The 22,300-nt window shown below is 42.2% G+C and overlaps 1 protein-coding gene across 2 annotated transcripts in view; it reads left to right on the top strand.

Moving 5' to 3' along the window:
• Positions 1 to 9,224: 9,224 nt before the first annotated feature.
• The window catches only part of Sae1 (SUMO1 activating enzyme subunit 1), a 61,318-nt gene continuing 48,242 nt past the window's right edge, over positions 9,225 to 22,300 (top strand). Inside the window, exons 1-2 of one of the 2 annotated variants that reach the window (XM_026410417.2) lie at positions 9,225 to 9,414; positions 17,153 to 17,264. In XM_026410417.2, the coding sequence (XP_026266202.1) occupies positions 9,317 to 9,414; positions 17,153 to 17,264 (210 nt within the window). In that variant the 5' untranslated portion in view covers positions 9,225 to 9,316. Of the gene's footprint in view, positions 9,415 to 17,152; positions 17,265 to 20,619; positions 20,691 to 22,300 lie in introns of those variants that run through there. The other variant, XM_077793028.1, reaches the window with a different exon arrangement.

Raw genomic sequence — 22,300 nt, 5'->3', positions numbered from 1 at the left:
CTGAACTACATCATCCCCCTCCCTTTTCATTTTATTTTATTTGGTATGGGGAACGAAGGGGCGCTTAACCCCAAAACACATCCCCAGCCCCTTTTTATATATTATATAGAGACAGGGTCTTGCTAAATTGCTGAAGCTGGCTTTGAACTCATAATCATCCTGCCTTACCCTCTCCAGCTGCTAATATTACAGGCATGTACCACTGTGATCAGCCCTTTTTTAAAATATTTTATTTTGACACAGAGTCTGGCTAAATTGCCCAGGCTGTCTTTGAACTTCAGATTTTCCTGCCTCAGGCTCCTTACTTGCTGGGATTTCAGGCCATGATCAGATCACCTTAACATGAAAGTTTTTAAATTTTTATTTATTATTTCTCTTTTAATCAATTCAAATTTTTATATCATTTTTTATTTTTTTGTTGTATATGGACACAATATATTTTATTTTTATGTGGTGCTGAGGATCGAATTCAGTGCCTCATGCATGCTAGGCAAGTATTCTACCTCAGGGCTAGGGATATAGCTTGGCTGGTAGAGTGCTTGCCATTGAATGTACAAGGCCCTGGGTTTGATCCTCAAAACCACATTAAAAAAAGGGGAAAAAGAAAAGTAAAAGTTATACCATTTTATTTCATTTTCCCCATAAACTCAAAAAATATAAGGAAGGAGAGCAAAGGCAAAAAGGTGAATCCTTTAAAATCTTTAGTAGGTCTATACATATAAGAAAAAATAATATAGAGAGCAATTAGCTATATTTTCAGCACTATTTTTTACAGAGTAATCATTTTATAAGAATTACTGCATCCACAATGGAATGGCTCAGGTCAGTCACTCCCTGACCAATTACAAATAACTACAGGCCATGGATTTTTGAGATCATTTTCAAAGTTGATATATTAACTCCTAAACCATTTAAAACTAAGGATTTTTGTTGGTTTTTTTTGTTGTTGTTGTTGTTCCTTGAAATAGCTCTAACTTCCTTTATTTTTCTTTTTATGATACATGTGCATTTCACTTTAATAATGTAATGAGTGGAAATGTTTATTTCCAGAGGCTTATCCAAAAGACACATGATACAACCCTCTGCTGTTTGGTGATTCTGTGACTTCTAAATGTCTTTCCTGCAGGAAGAGGTTATTTGATCTTGGAATTGGCAATTTTTCAATCTCAAGGAAAAACAAACCAAAGGGCAAGAGCTTTAGAGTCAGAAGCTTAAGAGCAGGATAGAAAAGAGATTATTCTTATTGAAAAATCCAAACAGATACAAAAATTGTAGGAGGAATAAAATAAAATGAATAAAATTAAGAATAAATAAAATCATGTACGCACTGCCCAAGTTCAGTAATCCTTAACGCAAAATAACCACGGTCCTTTTCTTTTTCTTTCCTTCAACTTTTTCTTTTGCCTTTTTTTTTTTCCTTTTTATGGTGCTGGGGATTGAACCCAGGGCCTTGTGCATGTGAGGCAAGCACTCTACCAACTGAGGTATATCTCCAGCTCTTCTTTCCCCTTTGGTACTGAGGATTGAACCCAGGGATGCTCTACCACATCCCCAGCCTTTTTTTAAATTTTGAGTCAGAGTCTCACTAAATGGCTGAGGCTGGCCTGGTCTTATGATCCTCCTCCCTCAGTCTCCTGAGGATTACAGGTTCGCACCAAGGCACTTTGTTTTGGGGGTTTGTTTGTTTGTGGTGCTGAACACGTAACAGGGACTGCCACTGAGCTACACCCCAGCCCTCATTTTTTCTTTACTCCCATCCTCAGAACCTCCAAACCTGCTGAATTATTTAATCAAATCCCAGACTTAATATCATATATGTATGTTTATATATATATATGAATATGTGTATATCTGTGTATGTATATATATATATATCCACATATATGCAACTACAGTTATTTCTACATATGCCATTATGTGTTTGAAAAAATGCATTTATACCTGTACTAGGTTAGCATTTTTTCCCAAACTCACATCTCTACTGGAACCTCAGAACTTGAACTTATTTAGAAATAGAGTTGGGGTTGGGAGTGTAACTCAGTCATAGAGCACGTCAGTAGCATGTGCAATTCCATTGGTTTGGTCCCCAGCACGAGAAAATTTTTTTTTTTTTTTTTTAAAGAAAAGGGAAGATGAGGATGATAGAGCATTTTTTTTTTTAAGAGAGAGTGAGAGAGGAGAGAGAGAATTTTTTTTTTTAATATTTGTTTTTTAGTTCTCGGCGGACACAACATCTTTGTTGGTATGTGGTGCTGAGGATCGAACCCGGGCCGCACGCATGCCAGGCGAGCGCGCTACCGCTTGAGCCACATCCCCAGCCCCACGAGAAAAATTTTTAAAAAAGAAAAAGTGGTTGCACATGGTGCTGCACACATGTAGTCCCAATAACCAGGGAGGCTGAGTCAGGATAGTCTCTTTGAGTCTAGGAATTCAGGACCAGTCTGGCCAATGTAGTTAACAGCAACAACAACAAAAAAGACAGGAGGCAGAAAACAGTTTCACCCACACGTAAATAACCTACTGCTCTCTTGTTTTTCACTTTGTGGTGCTGGGGACCTAACCCAGGGCCTTGCTTGGGCAAGCACTCTACCAGCCCAAAGTGTAATTTGGTTCTCACAAGAAGAAAAGAATCTAGACTAGAATGAAGCAGTATGTGGGACTTGTTCCGTGGTTCACCCTGAATGCCTTTTAGAATCATCTGGGGAGCGCTTTATAAAAATCCCAATGTCTCAGCTCCACCCCAGACCAATTAGCCAGTCTCTGCAGGAAGGGTCTAGGCACTGCACTTGCTGCAAAGCTCCCTAGGTGATGCTAATGTGCAGGTGGGACTGAGAGTCCCTGCCTTGGTTAGTGGTGAGCAGTCACCTGGGTGGAGGTAATTATGTACTCCTCAAACCCAGGAACTCAAACTACTGGATAACTGCTGTCTATCCTTTGCAAGTTTTGGAACCTTAAGTTGACAACTGTTCTTCTTCTTCTTCTTCTTTTTTTTTTTTTTTTTTTGGGTGCTGGGATTGAACCCAGGTCCTTGTGCATGTGAGGCAAGCACTCTACCAACTGAGCTATACCGCCACCCCTTGACAACCATTCTGATTAGCTGTTGCTAAAAAACAAGCTGTCCCATGGGTGTGGATCCAAAAGAACTGAAAAATGGGGTCTCAAAAATATCTGCGCAGGGCTGAGGCTGTAGCTCAGTGGCAGAGCGCTTGCCTAGCATGTGTGAGGCTGTGGATTCGATCCTCAAAACCACATAAAAATAAACAAATAAAATAAAGGCATTCTGTCCATCTACAACTACAAAAATATTTAAAAAAAATATCTGCGCACCAAGTTCATAACCATTTATTCACAATAGTCAAAAGATGGGCCAGGCACGGTGGTACATGCCTGTAATCCCAGTGTCTAGGAAGGCTGAGGCAGGAGGATCACAAGTTTAAAGCCAGCCTTAGCAACTTAGGGAGACCCAGTCTCAAAATGAAAAAAAAGGGCTGGGGATATGCTCAGTGCTGACACACCCCTGAGTTAAATTCCCAATTTAAAAAAAAAAAATGAAGTAACCTAAATCACCATCAGTGGGTGAACGGACATACAAAATGTTATGTAAATACAATGGGATATTATTTAGTTATTTAGCCTTCAAAAGGAAGAGTTGGTGTGCAACACATGCCCAAGGTCCACTCTGGGTTTCATCACCAACACTATTAAAAAAAATAAAAAGCTAGGCTGGGCTCCAACTTGCAATCCTCTAGCCTCAGCTTCCTGAGTAGCTAGGATAACAGTATGTGGTGTCTGCATCTAGATAGGGATGAATTTTTAGGACATTATGCTAAATGAAGGAAACAGAAAAAGACAAAGACTGGGAATAGTTCAGTGGTACAGTATATACTTGCAGACACTAGGCCCTGGGTTCAATCCCTTGGCATCACCAAGAACAAGAACAACAAAAAAGAAAGACACTGGGCATGGTGACACATGCCTGTAATACCAAGAGGACAGGAGCCTGAGGCAGGAGGGTGGCAAATGTAAAGCCAGCCTCAGTAACATAGTGAGACCTTCAGTAAACTTGGTGAGTCTGTCTTAAAATAAAAAATAAAAAGGGCTGGGTATGTAGCTTTGTGATAAAGGACCCTTGGGCACAATCCCAGTACCCACTCCCCCCACAAAGATAAATACTGTTTGACTTCATTCAGATGAAGTATTTGGAATAATTGAAATCAAAATAGAAAATAAATTTGTGGTCACCAGAGCCTGGAGAGGGATCAGGGACAGATGTGGACTTGTTGGGTATTAAATAAAATGTATAGGAGTCCATTGATCTAAGTTCCTGCTTAAGACCCTAAAAGAACAAACCAGAATGGAGTTACTCATGCTAAAGTTTCATGTCACCAGATGCAAACTAAGTGTTTAATTCCCAGTGCAGTTTGGCTGGCATGGTAAAGACATCCTCTGCACTGGGCCTTATGGTGCAGTCCTGTAAACCCAGACTCTGTGGTTAAGAGCCCCGGGTTCAATCCCTGGTACCAATAAAATAAAATAAAAGACATCCTTCTGCTTTACCATTTACAAGGATAGGAATCTGAATAACCTAATGGTAACCAATTTGTGTGTGTGTGTGTGTGTGTGTGTGTGTGTTACCTGGTGATTGAACCCAGGAAAGTTTAACCACTGAGCCACATCCCCATCCCTTTTTTTTTTAGTTGTTGAAAGAACTCTAGGGCTGGGATTGTGGCTCGGTGGTGGAGCGCTCGCCTAGCACGGGCAGGACCCAGGTTTGATCCTCAGCACCACATAAAAAATAAAAAGCATTGTGTTGTGTCCATCTACACCTAAAAAATAAATATTAAAAAAGAACTCTATTTTTATTCATTTATGTGTGGTGCAGAGAATTGAACCCAGTACCTCACACATGCTAGGCAAGTGCTCTATCAATGAGCTACAACCCTAGCCCAAGCCCCAGCCCTTTTTATGTTTCATTTATTTATTTAAATTTGTGTTGGGGGGGTACTACCAGGGATGTTTTTTATGTTTTATTTCGAGACGTGGTCTCCGTAAGTTGCTGAGCTGGCCTTGAATTCGCAATCCTCCTCTCACTTTTCTGATTTGCTGATATTATAGGTGTGTATCACTGCACCGGGCTAGATCTTTAAACTAAATTTGTTGTTATTCTGTCTTTTGGCAATTCAAAAAATTTCACTTTTAGCAAGATGAAAAGATTCTGGAGATTAGTTGCACAATGATGGATGTGAATATCCTTAACAGTAATCAGCTGTGCACTTAGAAATGGTTAAGATGGTACATTTTATGTGTGTTCAAAAGAAAACTACCCTGACAGTGGCTTGGAATAGCAACGATTATTTTATTATCCTTCACAGTACCTGTGGGCCAGAAATTCAGGAAGGGCTCAGCTGGCTGGTTCTGGCATAGGACATCTCATGGGGTTACGGAACACATGTCTAGAAAATAAATTGTGGATGGTTGAAGAACTTGGGGGCTGGGTAGGCATCTGTCTGTGTTTAGGCTGGCTTCTCCCTTCACCATGGCTGCGGGGCAATTGGACTGCTTCTCTGGCAACTCAGGGTCAAACTCAAGTGTTTCCACAGCAGGTGGAAGTGAATTTCCACTTTGATGACTGAGCTCAGAATTTAAGTAATGTCTCTCTGTCATGTTCTTATGGTCAAAATTGTCATCAAAGGCCTGTAATCCCATCCACTAGAGAGGCGAGGCAGGAGGATTGCAAGTCTGAGGTCAGCCTCAGCAATTTAGCAAGACCCTTTCTCAAAATAAAAAAATTAAAAGGGCTAAGGATGTGGTTCAATGGTAAAGTGCTCCTAGGTTGAATCCCCAGTACAAGAAAAAAAAAAAAAAAGAATAAGCCAATGAATACTTGCCAGACGTGTGTGAGCCTTCTAAGAAGGGGATCAGTCAGCCCAAATCAAAGGATATAAACTCAGCCCCAGATGACACTTGACTAAATCCTCATGAGAGACCCTGAACCAGAACTGCCCAGCCAGGTTGCTCCTGAACTCCTGATCTACAGAAACTATAAGACATAATAAATGTTTATTTATTTTATTTGTTTGGGTACCAGGGATGGAACCCAGGAGTCTTGATCACTAAGTCACATCCCCAGCCCTTTTTATTTTTATTTTGAGACAGGATCTCACTAAATTGCTTAGGGTGTCCTCAAATGACAGAGGCGCTGTACCACTGAGCCACATCCCCAGCTCGATTTTATATTTTATTTAGAGATAGGGTCTCACTGAGTGGCTCCTAGTGCCTCGCCTTTGTTGAGGCTGGCTTTAAACTAGTGATCCTGATCCTCCCATTTCAGCCTCCCTAGCTGCTGGGATTAAAGGCCTGTGCCACCAAAGGGCCCCAATAAATGTTTATTTTTAAAGTCCCTACTTTGGTCTTGTTTGCTTGTTTTTTGGTGCTGGGGATTGAACCCTGGGGGCACTCTACCATTGTGTTACTTCCCCAGCCCTTTGTGTCTTTTATTTTGAGACAGGGTCTTGCTAAATTGCTGAGGCTGACCTTAATTTTTGATCTTCCTGTGCCATTATGCCTGGTTCAAGTCCCTATGTTTCCGCAAAATTTGTTCCAGGGCAATAATCAATAATGCAGTCATTGAACAGATTTTTGCATGAATGTTTTTGCCATTTTTTTTTTCCTAGTGCTGGGGACTGAACTTAGTATTTCATGTATATTAGGCAAGTGCTCTACCATGGAGTTGTAAATTCAGCTCCAACTATTTTTTTAGAGGGATACTGGGGATTGAACTAAGGGGCACTTGACCACTGAGCCACATCCCCAGCCCTATTTTGTATTTGATTTAGAGACAGGGTCTCACTGAGTTGCTCAGTGCCTTGCTTTTGCTGAGGGTGGCTTTGGACTTGCCATCCTCCTGCCTCAGCCTCCTAAGATGCTGGAATTATAGGTGTGCACCACCATACCCGGCTTCAGCCCCCCAACTTTTTAAAAACAAAATATGGCCTTGGATGGATTGCCACTGCCATCTTGCGTTTCCAAGTTCTCGTCTGTACAAGGGGACGAAATATCCACTATAAGTTCCTTGTTTAGTGGGGCTGGGGATAAAGTTCAGTTGGTAGAGAGCTTGCCTTGTATGCACAAGGCCCTGGGTTTGATCCCCAGCAACCCCACCACACAAAAAAAAGGTCCTTGTAGCATCTGGATGGCCATCTTAAGTGACAGCTGCCATTTTAAGGAGAAAGTTTCCCTTTCCCACCTACGGGCATTTTTTTTTTTTTTGAGAGAGAGAGAGAGAGAGAATTTTTAATATTTATTTTTTAGTTCTTGGCGGACACAACATCTTTGTTTGTACGTGGTGCTGAGGATCGAACCCGGGCCGCACGAATGCCAGTCGAGCGCGCTATGGCTTGAGCCACATCCCCAGCCCCCTACGGCCATTTCTGAGAAAGGCTCACCACTCCCTCATACCAACCCAACCTTAACCGCCCCCATTAGGACCCACTTGGCTCTGATTCCTGAGCCTGCCCCCCAAAAATCCCAGAACCCAAGCCTGTTTGGCCTCTCTCTCCTATAGAGAAATGGCCTTTATTTGTCAGCTTTGACAAATAAATTCTCATGTGTATCTCTGCCTGGTCTCCGTCTTTCATTTCTCGTCTGTTGTCCCTCATTCCTCCACCTTTGAGGTTCACAGAGTATGTGCCTCAGTGGACAAAATCAGGACACAGTAGGAGCTTAATATACCACACAGCAGTGTAAATTCCTCAGGAAGCATATGGGTTAAATGCTTTGAAGCCTGGGCTTGAATCCCAGTTATGAGACTTTATTTTGGCTACTTACCTTTTCTCGACTTCAGACTACTCAGATATGAAATTGGAATAAAATTCTATGTAATCTACACTGAGTGAGGTGGCACATGTCTGTAATCCCAGCAATTTGTGAGCCTGAGGCAAGAGGATCACAAATTGGAGGCTAGCCTCAGCAATTTAGTGAGGTCTTGAGCAACTTAATGAGACCCTATCTCAAAATAAAAAGCAAAAAGGGTTGAGGATGTAGCTTCGTGGTAAAGTACTCCTATTCAGTCCCTAGTTAAACAAACAAAAATTCTTCCTGGCACAGTGGCACATGCCTGTAATCCTAGTGATTTGAGAGACTGAGGCAGGAGAATTTCGAGTTCAAAGCCAGCCTCAGCAATTCAAAGTCAGCCTCAGCCACAGTGAGGTGCTAAGCAACTCAGTGAGACCCTGTCTCTAAATAAAATACAAAATAGGGCTGGGAGTGTGGCTCAGTGGTTGAGTGCCCTTGAGTTCAATCTCTTGTACCCACCCTCCCCAAAATTCCAATATTTATAAAGATTACATAGATTACTAAAAGCCATTCTAGGGCTGGGGATGTAGCTCAATGGCAGAGTGCTTGCCTAGCATGTGTGAGTTACTGGCTTCCATCCTTAGCACTGCATAAAAATAAACAAATAAAATAAAGGCATTCTATCCATCTACATCTAAATAAATAAATAAATAAAAACATTCTAACTTGATGAGGGGGTATCTGTTTTACTGCCTCGTTCACTGCTGTATATGTTGGACAGAGATTAGTGACTGACCCCATAACAGGTCCTGAATAAGTATTTACCTAAATAATAAAAGGGCATCCTGCCTAAGGAAAATGCATCCTATCTGTAAAACCACTTACACAGCATTTATATTGCATTATGTGTAATAAGTAATCTGGAGTTATTTAAAATACACTGGAGGATGTGGGTAGATTATACGCAAACACTAGCTCATTTTATATAAGGGATTTGAGTATCTGCAGATTTTGGTATGTGCATGAAGTGGAGGAAGTAATCTCCCACCTATACCCGGGAAGACTGTATTTTTCTTTAGGTTGTTCTAATAGAGGGCAAAGTTCTACATTTTGTCTATTTTATTCACCACTTTATTTCACAATACCTACAACACTGGGGTTTCTGTAGACTTTCCAGAACTGACTCAAAACTGGCCTCCTTGATCCATAAGTATTTGCACAATTGGACAGCTTCATAAATAACCACGTGGACCTCTCCGTGAGGCCATGAGGCCCGCCATTTTTTTGGCCAGGAGGGGGCGGTCGGAGTCTCCGTCACGTGACTGCCACTCGCCGGTCGGCCTCGGAGGCTTTGGAGGTCCACGTGGTCCCAGCCTCGGCGGAGGAGGTACTGCGCAGGCGCGATTCCACGGCGCAGGCGCAGACTCGGCTGAGGCGCGCGGCCAGCGGCGGTTGGCTGCTCGCGGGTCGGCGGGCGGTTGGCGAGAGCCGGACTTGAGCTGCAGCTGCTAGAACCGGCGCCATGGTGGAGAAGGAGGAGGCTGGCGGCGGCATCAGTGAGGAGGAGGCGGCGCAGTATGATCGGCAGATCCGCCTGTGGGGATTAGAGGCTCAGAAACGGTCAGGGCCGCTGCGGCTGGAGGCGCCGAGGGTCTGGAGGCGGCGTCCGGTGGGAGATGTTCCCGGCCGGGAGGCAGCGGGGGCCGCTTTGAAGAGGGAGGGCGGGGTTTACGTGCGTGGGCTGGGGAGCGCTCCCGAGACCCCTGCGGGCGTCGTTTGGTCGTGTTTCTGGGAGGTGTGTGGCCGGGAGGTCCCCTAGTGGCTGTTCGGAGGAATCGGAGACCTCTGCAGGGGGCGTGGGGGGTCTTCAGGGAGCTGGATTGGCATTCCGGGAATCGGGCGTCCGGAAGGGGTACGGTGGGCCTTGGCTTGCAGCGGGGGCTTAGGGACCAGAGGGGTCGGGGGTGTGCGGACTGGGTGAAGGGGGCGTAGTTCATTCATTCATGGGAGGGAACCTGTACCTTTGCTCGGCTGGGGGCGCCTTGGCAAGCGGAGCTGAGGGGAGCTTAGGTTCCCGGGGCTCCTCGGGAGCGGGCCGGTCTGAAAGAGCCCGTTTTGAGGCAAGTTCTCTCAAATGGGAGCCTAGAGAGGGCTTGCAGGTGCCAGAGGTGGTTACTGGTGTCTAGGTGTGACGTGGTCCAGAGCAGACGGGGGTTGGTGGGTTGGGGTGAAACCTCTGCAGAAGGTCGTCGATTCAGTCAAATATTTGCTGAGTGCTCGACGTAGGCACTATTCTGTTCCCTGAGCACATCTCAGTGAACTAAACGGCCTCCTTCCTACATGGAGTTTTTACTTATTTATCTATTTGGTACGCGGGCTCGAACTCAGGGGCTCTTAACCACTGAGCCCCGTCCCCAGCCCTTATTACTTATTTTGAAGCAGGGTTTCGCTAAGTTGCTTAGGGTCTTAACTACATTGCTGAGGCTGGCCTAGAATTTGAGACTCTCCTGCCTCAGCCTCCCGAGTTGTTGGGATTGCAGGGTGTGCCACCGTGCCTGATTGGAAGAGTGTTTTGATAGGGTGGCCAGGGAAGGCCTATGAAAGGCAGGATGTAAGCCTCAGACTTGTGTGACAGGAAAGAGCCGAGTTTGCCCCTGGAAGGGGTGATGGTGGGAAGAGCCTTGCTAGCATGGAAAACAGCAGTCCTTAGGCTTGAACATTGCTTGGCAGATTAGAGAAATGGGGTGACTGGGGCCAAAAGTGTTAAATAGCTTTTATTCTGAGTTTGCTGGGAAACCTGTTGGAGCGTTTTTGAGTGGGAGTAATATGATCTGTTGTGTATTTTAAAAGGATTACTCTTTGTGGAGAAAAGGTTAAGGAAGGCAGAAGTGGAATTAAAAGATTCCTGTTAGACTGTGGCAATAATCCAGTTAAGAAAAAAATATTGATGCCTGAAACTCTTGAAGGGGTCAGGTATGTATTCTGGATATATTTTGAAGGTAAGGGAGGTGTTTGAAGGATTAATCGAGGGGAGAAGGAGAGGCAAAAGTCAAGGATGACTCTAGTGTTTTTGGTCTGAGAACTGGAATGATGGAATTGTGGGGGAAACTAGGTTTCTTGGGGTCAGGGAAGCACCATTTCTCTTTTGAATTTATGTTTGGGTGCTTGTTTTACTGTAGCAGTACATGAGTGGTTGAGTTCAGAGGTGAGGTAGAAGTGATAGGTTATGTGATGTGAGTACAGAGAGTATAGAATTGAAGTGAGGGATTGGGGAAGCACATAGGTCAGTAGAATTTAGTTTGAGGAGGGTGCACCTTTCAGAAGAGTTTGGTTAAAAAGTGTAATGTGGGGGGTTGAGAGTGGAATGGGAATTACCTCAGGCTTATTTTAGATGTGTGGGGTCTTCTGTGATGGATGAGAACATAATCATCGTAAAACATTAGTGTCACTGGTCAGAGGATTAAAGGCACCTGAAATAGAAAGTTGGGAATTAACTGAGAAGAAAGTGCCTTAAACATAGGTGATCTTTGTTTTTTTTTTTTTTTTTTTTATGGTGCTGGGGATTGAACCCAGGGTCTTATGCGTGCTACACAAGCACTCTACCAACTGAGCTGTATCCCTAGCCCACATAGGTGGTCTTGATTGATTTTATGGAATGCTAGTCTGTAAAAGGGGTGGAAGCAGAACTTTGAGTTGGAGGAAACGTTTTTTTTTTTTTAATATTTTTTTAGTTTTTAGGTTAATATAATATCTTTATTTTATATTTATGTGGTGCTGAGGTCAGAACACAGTGCCTCACGAGTACTAGGCGAGCACTCTACCACTGAGCCATAACCCCAGCCCCTGGAAGAAACTTTGAGGACATAACCCATTAAATCTATCTGGGTTTGAACCAGAGATGCTTTACCACTGAAGTACATCCCCAGCCCTTTTTATTTTTTATTTTGAGACTGTCTTACTCAGTTATCCAGTCTGGCCTCAAACTTGTAATTCTTCTGACTCGGCCTCCCTGGTCATCAGGTTTACAGGTGTGTGCTGCAATACCCAGATCAGTCCATGGGTTGATTGAATTTGGGGTACTGGGGATTCTACCAGGGACAATTTTGCACTGATCTATTCCCAGTCCCCCCCCCCATTTTTACTTCATATTAAAGAAATTTATTGTAAAATATGGTTTGCTTATAATATAGAACTTTTTTTTTTTTTTTTTGAGACAGGATCTCATTAAGTTGCTTAGGTCCTCATTAAGTTGCTGAGGCTGGCCTTGAAGTTGCAGTCCTCCTGTTTCAACCTCTTGAGTTGCTGGGATCACAGGCATGTACTGCATGCACCTATTATATTTTTGATATAGATTTCCCTAAGTTGTCAAGGCCGACCTTGAATTTGGCAATCTCTGGCCTCAGCCTCCCGAGTAGGTGGCATTAAGAGATATTTTAAATTTTTAGGAGAAGTTAGGGGAAAAAATATCCTCTCAAAATTTGGAGGTTTCTGGAGACTGGGGTTGTGGCTCAGCAGTGGAGTGCTTGCCTAGCACATGCGAGGCTCTGGGTTCAATCCTCAGCACCACATAAAATTAAATTTAAAAAAAAAAAAGGGTATTGTGTCCAAATACAACTTAAAAAAAAATTGGAGGTTTCTGAATTCAGTGTTCCCCTGGAAAATAGAAATGTCATACATCTCCATCAGTTGGAGTTAGGTAGAGGCACCTTTTTACACAGGGCATGTGTTTGCTAGTTTGTCAGCAACTCCATCAGTTCTACGTCATTGGAAGTGTTAGCCTGGCTGTTGTAAACAGGTGAGTTTGCAAGTGTTGCCTAGGTGCATAGCCCATTTCCCTGATGGTTTAAGGAAGGGAGCCAACTTGCCCAAGGTCACATACCAAGTAAGTGGAAGAACTATTAACGTGAGTTTGTCTCTAAGTTCACTGCTATTATCATGACAATTCATTTTCTACAATAGTGGCAAGCAAAGAGTTGTGCATCTTCTCAGAATATATGTTCTCACAATTTTTGAACTGGCAGTCACAATAAGACATGTCTGAGTCAGCATATTTAAGAGTGAGGAATGGAAGGTGACTGGAAAGAGAAGTAGATTATATGCATCAAGAGGACAAGACCTTTATAAATGTTTAATAATTAAGATAGGAGTTTTGTTGTGCTTTAAATTTCTAATGCTTACAAGTATGTCGATACTTGGATAGTTGTTGAGTGGGTGAGATGGTAGCATACTGTAGAGGCTTAGAAGATCAGAAAACCTGGGTTCACGTCCTCTCTTATAACAAGCTCTTTGACCTTCAGCTTTTGGTCTTAGGTTCCACATCTGCAAAATGGAGGAAAGAGTGTGTTACTAAATCTTTTTTTCTTTTTTTCCTCTTTCTGGCCAAGGCTATCCTTGAATCTGTGATCCTCCTAAATTGCTTGTATTATAGGTATATGCCACCATGCCTGGCTTTTTACATACTTTGTGCATAATTTTTGTAGGATTGATTCCCAGAAGGGGAATTGCTACATGAGAGAGCATGAATCATAATAACTGATATTCATTAAGTGGTGACTATGTGCCAGGTATTGTTTTAAGCACTTTTCATATAATCGAGCCATAAATAAGCTGTAGTCACAGGGGCCCTAGCATGGTTAAAGATTAAACACATAAATATGAGTTTTATTGTTAACAGCAGTTGAATTAAAAAGCAAAACAACTCCAGAGAAGTTGGTTTGTGGAGCCATATAGGAATGTAGGCTTTGGAAATGCTATGTGGCTACATGAGATGTGTTGTCAGAGGCATTTAAAAACATTCTTTGCAGGGCCTGGGGATGTGGCTCAAGTGGTAGCAAGCTCACCTGGCATGCCTGCGGCCCGGGTTCGATCCTCAGCACCACATACAGACAAAGATGCTGTGTCCGCCAAATACTGAAAAAATAAATATTAAAAAAGCTCTCTCTCTCTCTCTCTCCCTTACTCTCTCTCACTCTTTCTTTAAAAAAAAAAAAAAAAAACATTCTTTGCTGGAAGAGTTCAGGAGAGGATGCTCACCCCACTCAGCCATAATTAGAAAGGACTTTTGGAGAAAATGACATTCAAGTTGGGTTTTGAAGTCTTGGGGAAAAGCTGGACTAGTTAGAGGAAGACAGCATGCATTTCAGGAGTGTGGAATGTGATTTAAAAGTCTGAACATGGGCCAGGTGGCACACACCTCTAATCCCAGCTGCTTGGGAGGCTGAGGTGGGGGGATTGTAAGTTCAAGGCCAGCCTGGGCAACATGGTGAAACCCTGTCTCAAGAAAAGGAAAGAACATAAAGCCTGAAGGTGGAAAACTGGAGGCATGCCTGGGAGTGAGTAATGTAGAAATAGTAGGAAATAAGGGTGGTAAAGTAGGATAGAGCCAATACTAAGTGGCTTTAAATGCCAGCTTTAGTTTTTAGTGTTTTTTTTTTTCTTTTTTCCTGTCAAATTTTTAAAAATCTGGACCCTTTTATGTAAGTAAGGCAATGGATCCTGAGAAGAGGTTATTATATTCACGTAACTTGTGCATGTGTTATACATGTCAGGTAAGGATGCTTTGGAACACTCACATTTACCAGGTTGTCAATGGAATTAAATGACGTGAATTGAGAATTAGTAACCCCATTTTACTGATTGTATAGTTTTCTGGGTCACCCAGTTAGGTAGTGGTAAATCCAGAATTCAAACTCCTGTTTTCACACTCAGAGGACATTATTGATTGGAAGTGCCCATTGCTGAAAAAACACTAGGGGAAACAAGAGCCTGAGGGGGAAAAATTAGTGGATTTTTTAGATTAGGAAGCCATAGGTAAAGTTTGTAACTACAGATTCCCACTGGAAAGGTGGATCATTGGTAACTATTTTTTAAAATGTATTATTTTAGTTGTAGATGGGCACAATACGTTTATTTATTTTTATGTGGTGCCAGGGTTTGAACCCAGTGCTTCATGCATGCTTTGCAAGTGCTCTACCACTGAGCCACAACCCCTGCCCATGCTAACTATTTTTGAGATACCAAAGCGCCAATTAGGTCAAGATCCAGTCACTCAGCCTGAAAGGGAACTTGGAAGCTACAACTTAAGGTGCGCAGTGGCAGGGTCAGCTGAGCTAGTATGTCTTATCTGTGATCTGGAGGGCTCAACTAAAACCAGAGGTTGTAATTAATCTTTCTGATGTCAATTTTTTTTTTCTTATACTGGGGATGGAACCAGGGGTACTCTACTACTGAGCTACATCTCTAGCACTTTTGATTTTTTAAAAAATTTTTAGACACAGTAATTTTATTTATTTATATGTAGTGCTGAGGATTGAACCCAGTGTCTCACACGTGCTAGGCAAGCGCTCTTCCACTGTACTACAACCCCAGCCCCACACTTTTGATTTTGAAACAAGATCTTACTAAATTGCTGAGGCTGGCCTTAAACTTGTGATCCTTCTGCCTCAGTCTCTGGAGTTGCTGGGATTACAGGTGTGCTGCACTCATCAGGCTTCAGCTACTGCTTTTATTAGACTCCTAGTTAATTGCATGCAGGTGTCTAAAATTATTAGAGTCATTTTCGCAAAAAAGCTTTCACATGTTTTCCCAAATACTGGTACTTTGAGAGAATTGACTTTTTATATAAATCAGTAGTAAACTCATTGGCCAATAGCAGTCAAGTTTAATTTTTTTACTGGGGATGGAACCCAGAGTCAATTGACCACTGAATTACATCCCCATCTCCAGCCCACCCACCTTTTTTTTTTTTAATATTTATTTTTTAGTTGTAGTTGGTCACAATATCTTTGTTTGTTTGTTTTTTTTTTTTTAAAGAGAGAGTGAGAGAGGAGAGAGAGAGAGAGAGAGAATTTTTAATATTTATTTTTTAGTTCTCGGCGGACACAACATCTTTGTTGGTATGTGGTGCTGAGGATCGAACCCGGGCCGCACGCATGCCAGGCGAGCGCGCTACCGCTTGAGCCACATCCCCAGCCCAATATCTTTGTTTTTATGTGGTGCTCGAGGGTGCTAGGCGAGCGCTCTACGGCTGAGCCACAATCCCAGCCCCCGACCCATCTTTTTTAAAATTGTTTAATTTTTTAAAATTAGAGTCTTGTTAATTTGCTTGTAGCCTCCCTAAGTTGCCGAGGCTAGCCTTGAACTTGTGGTCCTCTTGCTTCAGCCTATTGAGTTGCTGGGAATACAGGTATATGACAAGAAGTTGAGTTTATTTGAGACTATTCTAAATTCTTCTTTCCAACCCTCAACCCTCATTCTTGGGATTGGATCCAGTGGCTCTCTAGTGCTGACCTATATCCCCATCCATTTTTATTTTTGAGACAGAGTCTTTTTTTTTTTTTTTTTAGAGAGTGAGAGAGGAGAGAGAATTTTTAATATTTATTTTTTGGTTCTCGGCAGACACAACATCTTTGTTGGTATGTGGTGCTGAGGATCGAACCCGGGTCGCACGCATCCCAGGCGAGCGTGCTACCGCTTGAGCCACATCCCCAGCCCGAGACAGAGTCTTGTTTAGTGGTCAAGGCTGGCCTCAAATTTGTGATACTCCTGCTTCAGCTTCCTGAGTTACTGGGATTGTAGGTATACACCATTGTGCCCAGCAGCTGGAAAGGGTTTTTTTTGTTTGTTTGTTTGTTTTTTAATTCTCCATCATGCTTGATTTTTGTCACTTTTTTTATATTTATTTTTTAGTTTTAGGTAGACACAATATCTTTTTTTTTTAATGTGATGCCTCATGCATGCTCGGTAAGCACTCTTAACACTGAGCTACAACCCCAGCCCAGTTTTTGTCACTTTTTGATATATTATGTATTTGTTTATCTAACTCCTCCTCCAGGAGGCAATAATTTTCTTATTCACACTATGTTTCTAAATTCTCCATGCCTGGGGCTGGGGATGTGGCTCAAGTGGTAGTGCGCTTGCCTGGTATGCGTGCGGCCCGGGTTCGATCCTCAGCACCACATACCAACAAAGATGTTGTGTCTGCCGAGAACTTAAAAATAAATATTAAAAATTCTCTCTCTCTCTCTCTCTCTCTCTCTCTCTCTCTCTCTCTCTTTTTCTCTTTAAAAATAAAAAATAAAAAAAAAATAAATTCTCCATGCCTGGCATAGTAAGTGCTCAATATTTTTTTCTTTCTCTCTTTTTTAAACTTTTTATTCTATCACCAATAGAGTAATTAGCAATTCTTTTGAATGAATTTTTCTGTGCAGGATGAGTTGGAACCTGTGTGTTTTCTATATTTGAGGCTGTGGAACTATGGTGTATTTAATTAGAATCAAAATTACTTCCCTATATTTTGTTCTATGATTCGTAAGCTCCTCTCTTCTATATCAGGAGGTTAACAGTTTCTGCTTTACAGGCTGCGGGCCTCCCGGGTGCTTCTTGTTGGCATGAAAGGACTCGGGGCTGAAATTGCCAAGAATCTCATTCTGGCAGGAGTTAAAGGACTGACCATGCTGGATCATGAACAGGTACGCTGTTATCACCTTATAACTGCCCTTTTGTATCTATCCTCTTCAGTATGAAGATTTTTTTTTTTTTAAAGAGAGAGAGAGAGAGAGAATTTTAATATTTATTTTTTAGTTTTCGGCGGACACAACATCTTTGTTTTTATGTGGTGCTGAGGATCGAACCCGGGCCGCACGCATACCAGGCAAGCGCGCTACCACTTGAGCCACATCCCCAGCCCCAGTATGAAGATTTTATGAATGCCTATATATGTTGTGAAAGGATGGGTAGTGTTAGTGGAACTCTAGTCTTTGGAAACCAAGGTACTAGTGCTGGGTTTGAATTCTAGATCCACCCAGAGGAGATAGATTACCTCACTGAGCCTGCCATCTGTAAAATGGAGTTAATAGCATTTCCCTTGGAGGAGTAGAGAAGTAGTTTTCCAATCTATGCCTAAAAATCACCTGGATAACTAAATGAAAATGCAGTTGCCTGGAGCCTTTGTTTTAGTATAAAGCTTTTACCCTCAGTGATTCTGGTTTAGAAGGTCTTGGATAAGGCTCAGGAACATATACATTTAAAAGATAGATGTCTGAGAGCTGGGAGTTTTGGTGCACACCTGTAACCCTAGTGTTTGGGAAGCTGAGGCAGAAGGATTGCAAGTTTGAGGCCAGTTTCAGCTGTCTGGAAATAAAAAATAGAAAGTGGGGGCTTGGGGATGTAGCTCAGAGGTAGAGTGCTTGCCCAACATGAGTAAGGCCCTGGGTTCAATCCCCAGGACTGGAAAAAAAAGAGAGAGAGAGAGAAAGAAATAGGGAGAGCCGTGGATGTAGCTCAGTATAGAGTGTTCCTGAGTTCAATCCCCATTCCCCGCCCCCCCCCCCAAAAAAAAGGAAATAAATAAATAAAAGACAGATGGGTCAGGAGATTTTGTTGTAGAATCTCCACAAATATTACTTTGAAAAACATGCTAGTTGGGTGAGGTGGTGCATGCCTGTAATCTAAGGCAGGAGGATCACAAGTCAAGGCCAACCTTAGCAACTTAGTGATTACCCTGTCTCAAAATAGAAGGAACTGGAAATGTAGCTCAGAGGTAAACCATCCCGGGTTCAATTTTCAGTACCAAAGGGGAAAAAAGCAAAAAAGAAAAACATCGAATCAGAGCAAATATATGTGGGTTGTTTAGCAGAGATACACAGTAAGCATCTAATAAATAATTATATGACAGTGCTATTGAATAATATAATGGTAGCACACCCAACTCTAGTGTAGTTTGTTCTGACCTGTCTTTTCTTTCTTTCTTTTTTTTTTTTTTTTTGGTACTAGGGATTAAACTCGGAGGTATCTAACTACTGAGCTACATCCCCAGTCCTTTTTATTTTTTATTTTGAGGCCAGGGTCTCACTAAGATGCTGAGGCTGGCCTCGAACTTGGAATCCTCCAGCTCGGCTCCTAAATTTCTGGGATTACAGGCATGCACCACTGCACCTGGGAGCAAAATACTTGGGAGACTGTATTATTACACTATATTATTTGTGACTTTCTTTTCTTTTGGGCAGTGAACAGAATCCTGTCTCACACTAGGTAACTAGCATGAAGTCTAGGCTCTTTAGACAAAAGTAAATTAAAGAAAATATTTATTTTTTAGTTGTAATTGGGCATAATACCTTCATTTAATCTATTTTATGTGGTGCTGAGGATTGAACCCAGGACCCTGCACATGCTAAGCGAGTGCTGTACTTCTGAGCCGTAACCCCAGCCCTAGACAAAAGTAAATGTTAATGAGAATTTTTATTTATTTATTTTCCTAGCCACTAGACTAAGAGAAAAACAGTGAAAAATTTAAAAGCCAATCTTATGTGAGTATTCAGGAATACCTGGAATTATTTTTTTAAAATTGTACTATAAAGTGAAGAGAAACATAGGTTGGCTCACTTAATATTACAGCCACAGATTGGTTTTTGAATTAAATTTATCTGCTTGTATTAATTTATTTATTTTGGCACTGGGGATTGAACCCAGGAACGCTCAACCACTGAACCACATTCCCAGCCCTTTTTTTTAAAATATTTTTTTACTTATTGATAGACCTTTATTCATTCATTCATTCATTCATTCATATGTGGTGCTGAGAATCTAACCCGGTGCCTCACACATGCCAGGCAAGTGCACTTCCAGTGAGTCCCAGCCCCAGCACCCTTCTCCAGTTTTTTTTTTTTTAATTTTATTTAGAGAAAAGGTCTTGCTGAGTTACTTGCTAAATTGCTAGGGTTGGTTTTGAATTCACCATCTTCCTGCCTCAGCCTCCCAAGCTGATGGGATTACTGGCATGGTGCCCAGCGTTTTTTGAATTTAATTAAAAATCCTAAGGAAAAAAATTCCTGCGAGGAAGGTGCCAGGAGTGGGCAGGGGACAAGAAACAGAATTATTTCCCCAACTATGCTGCCCTCTAGAGGCTGAAGCACCTTGTCCTGAGGAAGACTGCTGTGTATGGAGAGGATAAAAGCTGAGATCTAAGGAAGGATACTACCTAACAGTAGCAGTTCTGGGCATGGGAAAATGAAACCGCTTGGACACAGAAACTTCCTCATCTGGTTTAGGGATTTAGAATGGGGCGCGTAATTATATATTGAGAGGTGTGGGGTGTGGTTCTGATACCATATCAGGACAGTGTTGAAATGTACAGACTTATTGACATCCTTTACCTCTTTGCTTGGAGTGTTGTGGGGCCTTCCACCTGCCTAACCACCTGGTGGTTCTCATCCATATGTACTTGAGAGTACCTGAGGAGTTATTTAAAAATAAAGGTCTTGGGGTTGGGATTGTGGCTCAGCGGTAGAGCACTCGCCTCGCATGTGCGGGACCTGGGTTCAATCCTCAGCACCACTTAAAAATAAATAAGTGAAATAAAGGTATTGTGCCCAACTACAACTCAAAAATAAACATTTAAAAAATAATTTAAAAAATAAAAATAAAGTTCTTTAGGTGAATCTAATAGTCATGGTGGGTTAACAGCCACTGACTTCATATATCTTGTTCTTAACTTACCAAGCCAGACTCCCATCAGATAAAATTTTTTTTCTTCTAGTACTAGGAATTAACCCAGGGATGCTCTGCCATTGAGCTACATCCCTAGCTCTTTTATTTCAGTTTTCATTTTGAAAAAAGGTCTCACTGACTTGCCAAAGCTGGCCTCAGACTTGCAGTACTCCTGTCTCAGCCTCCTGGAAGGGGTGGGCACTGTGTCTTTCTTAATCAGATAAATTTATAAATTCATGAACACATCATGGTTGTTTACCCTTCTGCTGCGGTACCTCTTCCTTGTTTTCATTATTTAAGCTCCATGCATATACTTCTTTTTTTTTTTATATTTTTTAGTTATTCGGTGGACCCAACATCTTTGTTAGTATATGGTGCTGAGGATTGAACCTGGGCTGCACGCATGCCAGGTGAGCGCGCTACCGCTTGAGCCACATCCCCAGCCCATCTGTGCATATACTTCTAATACCAAAGTATATTTATCATATCCATGTGCTTCTTGCTGTCTTTGTTATCACTAAGAACACCCCAGGGAGGCAGTACTGCAAAATGCAAAGGCTTTGGAATCATGTAGAAAGGTTCAAGTCAATATCTCAGACTCAGTTTGCTCATCTCTAAAATTCCCTTAGAACTCACCCCCCCTCCCCATGTAAGCAGCAAAGAGGTGTTTATTTCGAGCTAGCTGGGTCCTGCACGCCCACACGGCAACAGGTGACGCTGAGAGGCCCTGAGCCCAGGGTTTGCAGCAGTTTTATACATTCTTTGGAGAAGGCAGGGACTCCCGCATACATCATAGCATCTCTTAGCAAATCATCACACACCGTGGGAAAATAAAATAACAACTCTAAAACATGATTAGTGTATCAAGTGGCGGGAAAGAATCTGGAAAGAGGGCTGGGGATGTGGCTCAAGCGGTAGTGCGCTCGCTTGGCATGCATGCGGCCTGGGTTCGATCCTCAACACCACATACAAAGATGTTGTGTCCGCTGAAAACTAAAAATAAATATTAAAATTCTCTCTCTCTCTCTCTCTCTCTCTCTCTCTCTCTCTCTCTTTAATTCTTTTCAGATTCTTTTTTTTTTTTATTGGTTAGTTCAAGGGGTTGACAGAACTTTTTATTTAGTTTATAAGATTGATAAGCATCTGATGAGAGTATCTGCTCAGTACCCTGAAGTCTGCTAGGTGCTGGCAAGAGAAAAATGCTCACAGTTTAATTCACATTCTCAATTTTTTTCCAAAAAACCTGGACTTAGATGGTAGTAGTAGGACATGAAAGGTCTCCTGGAGTTCCAATCTGAACTAAGAACAAGGAAGGGGTTTATCAAGTTGATGGGTTTTTAGGCAGAGAACATTAAAGTGGCATATAAGTGTCTGACAGCATCTTAGAAATATAACAAGCATTTTGGTTGTTTTTAGAGTACAAGATCCAAAGTGGTAGCAAGCAGGGGCAGATCACATGTAAAGTTCATGTCAGAAAGTCCTGCTGTGAAGCCCAACTCAAACTTTTACTCAGTTCCCCAGGTGCTGTGGATTCATTAGCTTCAGATGTAAAGAGAACTTAACCTGGTTGGCTTTGGGCTTCGTCACTAGTAAAAATACAAATACTTTTTTTGGGGGGTGGGTACCGGGGATTGAACATGGGGGCATTAGACCACTGAGCCACATCCCCAGCCCTGTTTTGTATTTTATTTAGAGAGAGGGTCTCACTGAGTTGCTGGCTTTTTTTTTTTTTTTTTAATAAACACAATACCTTTATTTTATTTAATTGTTTTTAAGTGGTGCTGAGAATTGAACCCACACATGCTAGGCAAGTGCTCTACCACTGAGCTACAACCCCAGCCCGAGTTTCTGGCTTTGAACTGGCAATCCTCCTGCCTCAGCCTCCCAAGCCTTTGGGATTACAGGCATGCGCCATCACACCTGGCAAAATAGACATTATTCAGGTAGATCACTAATTTAGATCTAGAACAATCTGGGTAGAACTATGATTAGCACAGGGTACAGGGAAAATAACTTATAA

The sequence above is a fragment of the Urocitellus parryii genome, chromosome 15 (genome assembly GCF_045843805.1).
Source record: "Urocitellus parryii isolate mUroPar1 chromosome 15, mUroPar1.hap1, whole genome shotgun sequence".
Taxonomy (NCBI): Eukaryota; Metazoa; Chordata; class Mammalia; order Rodentia; family Sciuridae; genus Urocitellus; species Urocitellus parryii.
Note: the sequence above shows the minus strand (reverse complement) of the source record. Positions and strands in the feature narration are given on the sequence as shown.